At 42.7% G+C, this 10,022-nt stretch overlaps 1 protein-coding gene across 1 annotated transcript; it reads right to left on the reverse strand.

Annotated features, from left to right (window-relative positions):
- Nucleotides 1–674: 674 nt before the first annotated feature.
- Nucleotides 675–2,228, reverse strand: LOC143931866 (ubiquitin-conjugating enzyme E2 E3-like). The gene is made up of 2 exons (XM_077455790.1): nucleotides 1,562–2,228; nucleotides 675–1,119 (listed from the first exon to the last, which is right to left on the reverse strand). The coding sequence occupies exons 1-2, from the start codon at nucleotides 2,065–2,067 to the stop codon at nucleotides 1,002–1,004; spliced, it is 624 nt and encodes a 207-aa protein (XP_077311916.1). The 5' UTR covers nucleotides 2,068–2,228; the 3' UTR covers nucleotides 675–1,001.
- Nucleotides 2,229–10,022: the final 7,794 nt, after the last annotated feature.

Here is a 10,022-nt window from a genome sequence, read left to right on the forward strand (position 1 = left end):
ATATGAGGGACCTGTGGTTCTTGCACCTCAACGACAGCAGAAGAAGATCGGGGGTCTGGTACACCTGACCTTGGCAGGGACCACAACTCCGTCATCAGAGATATCTGTCAGGGTGCCACTGTCGTCTACAGGATCGCATTCTAAGCCTGAATCTGACAGATGAGCGACTTCCTCTTCCCTGTCTGTCATGCTCAGAAACGTGTAGGCTTCTTCACTAGTGTACCTTTGATTTGACATTTTGTTCTCTAAATTTACTGGTACACTAGTGAGACTCACAGGTAAAAAAGCTCCTGACTGTCAGCGACTGATTCAAATGCTATAAAAAAAACTATACGATCACAGCGATCAAGCCTGACTCTGCGAACGATGCAGTTATGTGTTTTGTAAGCGATTAGTTATCGATTGATGCTGTACTTGGGTGGGCTGGGCTGGGCGGAGGGGCTAAACGCAGGTGCTAGCCAGGGCCATCTTTTTTTTTTTTTTTTTTTTTTTTTAGGGAACATGTTTATTGTATGTTGGGATAATACATTGGGTGCTCTCTGAGCTACAAAGGGATAAAAGGAAATCCTTTCCGTACAAACTGACAAAAGGTAGAACAGTTTTCACAACAGCGTGTACCACATAATTGGAAATATTTCTGGGTTTAATACAAATGACATATCCTCTAATAATCTACAGCTAACTTTAATAACATCATACAGATAATGAATTAGGCTAAAATGCACTATAATATTTGGTTTGGAACGGTATCCTTAGTACATCACAAAATACGTTTTGATATCCCAAAGAAGCAAGACTTGCAAGTAGGCATTTTAACATTACTAATCTACAGCTACAAAGTTCTACTCTTGATAGCATTTACCTCCTGGGGCAGTATACCGTATAGGATAAAAGCAGAGAGTAGAATCAGTATAACATATACACAGAAGTCCATATTGTAAAGGCTATAAAGATGTGTTGCACATTGTACAGATGCCTTGTGCTTCTTCAAACTGTACAGCTTATGTGGCATATCTTTTGGTCCACTGTCTGGCTATCCTGTCATGCTCTGCTCTGTTGGTCAAATACTGAGTGGCTATGCTTCCAACCAGGGGGTCAGCAGGGTTACAGTCTGTCAGGCCGCGTACACACGGGCGGACTGTTCGCCCAACTTTGTCCGTCCAACAGTTTCGGCAAACAGTCCGCTCAAAATTAGCATGGACGGACATGGCCACACACGACGAACGAACAGTTTGCTGAAACCGTGCGCGATGACGTGAACGGCACGTACAACGGGACGAAAAATACGACGTCCTATACACTGCATTATAGCTTTCGGCGTGAAAATCCTTTCTGAGCATGCACGCAACTTTGTTTGACGAACAAGCCTACACATGAGCGGACTGTTCGCTGAAACAAGGTTTCAGCGGACAGTTTTTCGGAAATTCCGAAAAACCTTGTCCGTCCAACTGTCCGCTGAAACTGTCCGCTGAAAGCCCACACACGAGCGGACTGTCCGCCCAAACACTGTTCAGCGGACAAAGTTGGGCGAACAGTCCGCCCGTGTGTATGCGGCCTCAGAAGGGAACAAATAGATAGCAAAACGTTTGATATAGTCAGTGCTGGACTCCAGTTGTCCTTCAGAATATCCAAGCAGATGACTCCTTGGCTGTTGATTTTACAGTGATAGATTCTGGTGCGGAACGTAACCTTTGGTGGCTTAAAAGGATAATCAGAAGAAAACGTGATATCCAAAAAAAATACTCCTCCTTCATATACAGATCCTGGGGGTCCCAGAATCGTTGACCTCCATTCATATATGTTGTCTCCCTTAGGACCGGCACTGCAGTTTGGAGGTGGATCAAGGGTTATTTCAGCTAACTCCTTCTGAATTCTTTTAGCACTAGTAAACAGCTTTGCAGTGGTTTTACTGGACAATTTGGTATTTTTCTTCTGTTGAACTGCTGAAGGTTTCCTTTCCTCTTGCTCCTCTGGCTCAGGGGCTGGCGGGTCCCTCTGATCAGCATCCGAACTTCCACTGCTGGTACTAGGACTTTCATCATCTGACCTTTGCCGATCACTGGACATGTTGGTAGACGTTACTCAGTCCTGATATAGAACCTCAGGATCGCTCTCCGTCCCTCTTCTCACGTCGCTGGATAATGTGCTGGGGAAGGGGGATCCTGGAGACACCGAGCCGGGGGGGAAACGAGCAGGCTCCGGCCGGCTGCCGAACATTGAGAGTCGGAAGAAAGAAGAAGGAGGAGGGGGAGGAGGGAATGGGGAGCTGCTTGTAATACGCCTCTGACGGCTGCTGGTGGCGCTGACGAGTTCGGCGGTGGGCGGGGACAGCGGAGGAGGAGGCGGGGAGGCCAGGGCTCCCACCCCCTCCATGCAGTTTCGCTCTCCACCTGTGTGTCGTTACAGCTCACCGATTAGTTGCTAGAGGATACAGCACATGATTTATGCTTGTTGATTGGTTGCTAGAGATTACTGTACATCAATACTGCTCACTGATTGGTTGCTAGAGGTTGCTGCACATCATTACTGCTTACTGATTGGTTGCTAGAGGTTACAGCACACCATCTCCTCACTGCCTGCACACCATGGACTAAAGAGGATCCTAGGACTCCTGGGATCAGTGGCAGTGGTGGTGGGGGGGGGGGGGAGGTGTGTGTGTGTGTGTGTGTGTGTGTTTGTGTGTGTGTGTGTGTGTGTGTGTGTGTGTGTGTGTGTGTGTGTGTGATCAATTTCCAGCATGCCCCTTTATTTCCCTAGTGGCTGCATTCCGTATAGGTGATGGTGAATATGACCTCAGGGGGGCATGATATACATATGAATATTGCCTCTATTTACATATGAATGCTGCCGGTCCACCGCTATTTACATATTAATGCTGGTATTTACATGTAAACACAGGATCTGCAGGTCAGTCATCTGTACACAACAATAGGGCAGAGCTGGGCAGCATTAGTAACAGAACTTTACACTGAGATATCAGGACACAGCACAGGACTAAAACCTCAAGGGATGAGGGAATTTAAACTGGGATAGTTGGCAAATATGGGGCAGCTGCTTTGGGACCCACAATAATGACAGGGCCCAGGGCAGTTGCCCCTTTTGCCCTGCCTTAAAGATGGCCCTTGTGCTAGCATCTATCTGGGCTGATCCTGCTAACGCTGTGTTTTTGGAAACCCTAAACTGCTGGAAAGACTAGTATAGTACTGGCACTAATCTGACGCTAAAACCTAACTGATATCACCAGGGGGTTAAACCTTCATTGGGTAAAATACGGTGGGTGCCCTGACGCTATAAAAAATAAACTAGCTAAACTGCGTCACCCATGACAATTATACTGTGATCACAGGTGACAGGGGAGGTAATCAAGGGGTTAAACCTTTATTGGGGGCGTTAGGTCTAGGGACCACCCCTATCTTTTGCCTAAGACTAATTACTCTAACACTGATTTTTTTTTCACTAATGACATTAGTACAGCGATCATTAAAAAAATCTGATTGCTGTACTGGGTGACACAGTGACAGCTGGTGAAGGGCTTAACTGGGGGGGGTGATGGGGGGTGAATTGTGTGCCTACGTGACCTGGTGTCAGTTTAGTGTTGATGCAGCTCACTGTTTGATGCTCTCTTCTCTGGGTCTGGAACGAAAAGACACGAGGAGAGATAACATCACTTCCCCTGTCATTGTTTACAGTTACACGACAGGGGAAGGATATCATTCGTCAGGAGTGATCACCAGGTCCAAGCCAGATTTCATTGGTCTGGGCATGGGGATTGATCAGCTCCTGATCGAATCAGATTGGTGGGGGGGGGGGGCACGCATCACGTATAGTACCATGATTTCACGCAGCCGGACCAACCTTCCACAGTAAAACTGCAGCGGCTGGTCCGGAACCGGTTAAAAGAGCGAACAAAAGTCTTGGGTGGCTTAACTCCAATGTAAAAATGCACATAAAAGCAAAGTAGAAAGCCTTCAAAAAATACAAGGCTGTGGGATCATCATCAGCATTCAGACTTTACAAAGAATGCAACAAGATATGTAAGAGTGCAATTAGGGTGGCTAAGATAGAACACAAAAGACACATAGCGGAGGAGAGTAAAAAAAATCCCAAGAAATTTTTTAGCCGGTTCTTGACCGACTCACGTGTATTTACGGGGGTAAACACACACATTTCTGTGCTGTCAGAGGAGAGGAGACATGTTGTTTGTTCCTACTATGTAGGAACAGCGATATGTCTCCTTTCCTACTCAGTCCTATCTCCATACAGTTAGAACACATATTTAACCCTTTGATCTCCTCCTTGTGTTAACCACTTCCCTGCCAGTGTCATTTACACAGTAATCAGTGCATTTTCATAGCACTGATTGCTGTAAAAGTTTCAATGGTCCCAACAATCGCAGATCACCGCCATTACTAGAAAAAAAAAATTAAAAAATGCCATAAATCTTTCCCATAGTTTGTAGACGCTATGACTTTTGTGCAAATCAATCAATATACGCTTATTGTGGCTTTAGGCCACTATATAAGAATATAAAGTGGCCTAAACTGATGAAGAAATTCATTTTTTTAAACATTTTTGGGGATATTTATCATAGCAAAAAGTAAAAAATATAGTTTTTTTTTCAAAATTGTCGCTCTTTTTTTGTGTATAGCGCAAAAAATAAAAACTGCAGAGGTTATCAAATAGCACCAAAAGAAAGCTCTATTTGTGGGGAAAAAGGACGTAAATGTTGTTTGGGTACAGCACTGCATAAACGCGCAATTACCAGTGCCAAATTGTAAAAAGGAAGGGGCCTTTTTTGGCCTCATAAAGAATGAGGAAGGATATCTGGTTACAAAGGATGGGGAAATGGCGAAGGTATTGAATTTATTTTTCTCCTCAGTCTTCACAAGAGAATCAGGGGGCTTCAGTAATCAAAATTGCAGTGTTTGTCCTCATGACACATCACAGGAAGTACCCTTATGGTAACTTTACATTAATAAATCCCCGGGACCAGATGTCTTGCACCCGAGGGTACTTAGGGAACTCAGACAAATAATTGCTAGACCATTGTTCCTAATTTTTACTGACAGTTTACTAACTGGAATGGTACCAGCTGATTGGAGAAAAGCCAATGTAGCACCAATATTTAAAAAAGGCCCAAATACATCCCTGGGAATTACAGACCAGTTAGCCTAACATCAATAGTATGCGAGCTCTTGGAGGGGTGATAAGGGACTATATACAAGATTTTAGTAATGAAAACAGTATCATTTGCTGTAATCAGCTTGGATTCACGAAGAATTGTTCTTGCCAAACCAATCTATTAACCTTCTATGAGGAGGTGAGCTGCCATCTAGATAAAGGAAGGCCTGTAGACGTGATGTATCTGGATTTGCAAAAGCATTTGACACAGTTCCCCATAAACATTTACTATACAAAGGTCGGTTGGCATGGACCATAGGGTGAGTACTTGGATTGAAAACTGACTACAAGTGCGAGTTCAGAGGGTAGTGATAAATGGGGAATACTCAGAATTGTCCGGGGAGGATGAAGAGGGGTCCCCCAGGTTTCTGTGCTGGGACCAATCCTGTTTAATTTGTTCATAAATGACCTGTATGATGGGGTAAACAGTTCAATCTCTGTATTTGCGGCTGATGCTAAGCAGGGCAATGAATTATCCGTAGGATGTAGAAAACTTGCAAGAATATCTGAACAAATTAATGGGTTGAGCAACTACATGGCAAATGAGGTTTAACCACTTTCAGACCGGACCATTTTACTGGTCAATGACCAGAGGTCTTTTTACAATTTGGCACTGCGCTGCTTTAACTGGTAATTGAGCGGTCATGCAATGTTGTACCCAAACAAAATTTGCGTCCTTTTTTTCCCCACAAATAGAGCTTTCTTTTAAAAGTATTTGATTGGCTCTGTGATTTTTATTTTTTGCGATATAAACTTAAAAAGACCGAAAATTTTGAAAAAAAATGATATTTTCTACTTTTTGTTATTAGAAAAATCCAATAAATTCATATAAAATCAATTTTAGTCATACATTTAGGCCAAAACCCCCTCAAAATTACCCCATTTTGGAAAGTAGACACCCTAAGTAAATTGATAAGAGGCATGTTGAGCCCATTGAATATTTTTTTTTTTTTGCGATTGAATAATGACAAAAAAATTTTTTTTTTTACAAAAAGTTGTCACTAAATGATATATTGCTCACACATGCCATGGTTATATGTGGAATTGTACCCCAAAATACATTCTGTTGCTTCTTCTGAGTACGGGGATACCACATGTGGTCGACTTTTTGGGAGCCTAGCCGCGTACGGGGCCCCGAAAGCCAAGCACCGCCTTCAGGATTTCTAAGGGCATACATTTGTAATTTCACTCCTCACTACCTATCACAGTTTTGAAGGCCATAAAATGCCAAGATGGCACAAAAAACCCACAAATGACCCCATTTTAGAAAGTAGACACCCCAAGCTATTTGCTGAGAGGCATGTTGAGTCCATGAAATATTTTCTATTTTGCAACAAGTTGCGGGAAAATTACAAACTTTATTTATTTATTTTCACAAAGTTGTCACTAAATGATATATTGCTCACACATTCCATTGAAATATGTGAAATTACACCCCAAAATAAATTCTGCTGTTTCTCCTGAGTACGGGGATACCACATGTGTGAGACTTTTTGGGAGCCTAGCCGCGTACGGGGCCCCGAAAACCAAGCACCGCCTTCAGGCTTTCTAAGGGCGTAAATTTTTGATTTCACTCCTCACCACCTATTACAGTTTTGAAGGCCAAAAAATGCCAAGTTGGCACAAAACCCCCACAAATGACCCCATTTTAGAAAGTAGACACCACAAGCTATTTGCTGAGAGGCATGTTGAGTCCATGGAATATTTTATATTTTGCCACAAGTTGCGGGAAAATTACAAACTTTTTTTTTTGTTTTCACAAAGTTGTCACTAAATGATATATTACTCACACATGCTATGAGCATATGTGAAATTAGACCCTAAAATAAATTCTGCTGCTTCTCCTGAGTACGGGGATACCACACGTGTGGGACTTTTTGGGAGGCTAGCCATGTACGGGGCCCCGAAAACCAAGCACCGCCTTCAGGATTTCTAAGGGTGTACATTTTTGATTTCACTCCTCACTACCTATCGCAGTTTTGAAGGCCATAAAATGCCAAGATGGCACAACCCCCCCCCCCCATGACCCCATTTTTGAAAGTAGACACCCTAAGCTATTTTCTGAGAGGCATGTTGAGTTCATGGAATATTTTATATTTTGCCACAAGTTGCGGGAATATGACAAACTTTTTTTTTTTGCCCAAAATGGTCACTAAATGATATATTGCTCACACATTCCATGGGCATATGTGGAATCACACCCCAAAATAAATTCTGCTGCTTCTCCTGAGTACGGGGATACCACATGTGTGGGACTTTTTGGGAGCCTAGCCGCGTACGGGGCCCCGAAATCCAAGCACCACCCTTCAGGATTTCTAAGGGCGTAAATTTTTGATTTCACGCCTCACTACCTATCACAGTTTTGAAGGCCATAAAATGCCAAGATGGCACAACCCCCCCAAATGACCCTATTTTGAAAAGTAGACACCCCAAGCTATTTGCCGAGAGGCATGGTGAGTATTTTGCAGCTCTCATTTGTTTTTGAAAATGAAGAAAAAAAAGAAAAATGTATATTTTTTTCTTTTTTTCAATTTTCAAAACTTTGTGACAAAAATCAAGGTCTGCAAAATACTCACCATACCTCTCGGCAAATAGCTTGGGGTGTCTCCTTTCCAAAATGGGGTCATTTGGGGGATTTTGTGCTATCTGGGCATTCCATGGCCTCCAAAACTGTGATAGGCAGTGAGGAATGAAATCCAAAATTTACACCCTTAGAAAGCCTGAAGGTGGTGCTTGGATTTTGGGGTACCCTACACGGTTAGGCTCCCAAAAGGTCTCACACTTGTATCCCCTTACTCAGGAGAAGCAACAGAATGTATTTTAGGGTGTAATTTCACATATAACCATGGCATGTTTGAACAATATATCATTTAATGAGAACTTTGTGCAAAAAATAAAAATAAAATAATAATGTCTTTTTTCAGCAACTTGTGTCAAAATATAAAATATTCCATGGACTCGATATGCCTCTCAGCAAATAGCTTGGGTGTCTACTTTCTAAAATAGGGTCATTTGGGGGGGGGGGGGGGTTTGAACTGTCCTGGCATTTTATGCACAACATTTAGAAGCTTATGTCACACATCACCCACTCTTCTAACCATTTGAAGACAAAGCCCTTTCTGATACTTTTTGTTTACATGAAAAAATAATTTTTTTTGCTAGAAAATTACTTTGAACCCCCAAAATTTAAGTATTTTTTTTAAAGCAAAGGCCCTACAGATTAAAATGGTGGGTGTTTCATTTATTTTTTTTCACACGGTATTTGCGCAGCGATTTTTCAAACGCATTTTTTGGGGAAAAAACACACTTTTTTTAATTTTAATGCACTAAAAATCACTATATTGCCCAAATGTTTGATGAAATAAAAAATATGATCTTAGGCCGAGTACGTGGTTACCAAACACGACATGCTCTAAAATTGCACAGAAACGTGCAGCGACGACAAACTACATACATTTTTAAAAGCCTTTAAACGCCTTTACAGGTGACCACTTTAGGAGGTCTACTGCTAAAATTAGTACCCTCGATCTGACCTTCGCAGTGATACCTCACATGCATGGTGCAATTGCTGTTTACATATGACGCCAGACTGACGCTTGCGTTCGATGTTGCGCCTTAGCAGGGGAGGGGGCAGGGGTGTGGTTTTTTTTTTATTATTTATTTTGCTTTTTTATTTTAAACTGGTCCTTTCATTTCTATATTTTTTTTATCATTTTTATTGTTATCTCAGGGAATGTAAATATCCCCTATGATTGCAATAGGTAGTGACAGGTACTCATTTTTTGACAAAATGAGGGTCTATCATCTCTCCTCTGCCCTCAAAGCATCTGACCACACCAAGATCGGTGTGATAAAATGCTTTCCCAATTTCCCAATAGCGCTGTTTACATCCCGCTAAATCTAAGTCATGAAATGCTCGTAGCTTCCGGTTTCTTAGGCCATAGAGATGATTGGAGCCATTCTGGTCTCTGATCAGCTCTATGGTCAGCTGGCGGAACCACCGGCTGCATTCTCAGGTTCCCTGTTGGGACAGGAGAGCCTGAGAAAACCATGGAAGACGGTGGGGGGGGGGGGGGGCGGACGACATTCCTTCCCACTGCTTGTAAAAGCAGTCTAGAGGCTAATTAGCCGCTAGGATTGCTTTTACATAAAAGCTGACCGTTGGCTGAAAAGAATGATACCAAGATGATACCTAAACCTGCGGGCATCATTCTGGTATAAGCACTCAAAGTCCAGCAACATACCAGTACGTTTCTGGAACTGGTTGAGCATATATTGTAAAAAAAAATTGAAATGCAGCCTGTGGGCTGAACGAAAAAAAAAATATTGATCGGTGGGTATGCCCACCATTAGAATACCTCCCTTCATCCACCCACTTCTAATGGTGGGCATACATGCACCATTTATATATGCCAAAGCATGGGGACATCCTCCCGCAAAAGTTAGGAGCAAATTGCTCCTCCACCCCTTCTGCCCCCATGCTTCGGCATATATGCTCTTTTTTTAACTGTGGTGGTGAAATCGCCTCCGACAGTGCTGGAGTCCCAGCTTTATGTATCAGGGGAGCAAATGCTGTTGCTGTCAAGATAAATAAATCCGCGATGCAGCTGAATGGCGTACCTGCTAAGCAAATGATGGTTAACAATAAAACAAAGTAACATTACAGTATAACAGTAGGACTTACCATACCTGCAAAGCAAATACAAAAAAAAAAAATAGCAAAAAATAAAACATTTAACGCAACCTGTGTCTAAAATATATATATGCCGAAGCATGGGGGCATCCTCTCGCAAAAGGTAGGAGCAAATCGCTCCTCCACCCCTGCTGCCCCCATGCTTTGG

This window comes from Lithobates pipiens, unplaced genomic scaffold, assembly GCF_037356315.1.
Source record: "Lithobates pipiens isolate NorthernLeopardFrog02 unplaced genomic scaffold, aLitPip1_a1.2 Scaffold_10, whole genome shotgun sequence".
In the NCBI taxonomy this organism is placed as follows: domain Eukaryota; kingdom Metazoa; phylum Chordata; class Amphibia; order Anura; family Ranidae; genus Lithobates; species Lithobates pipiens.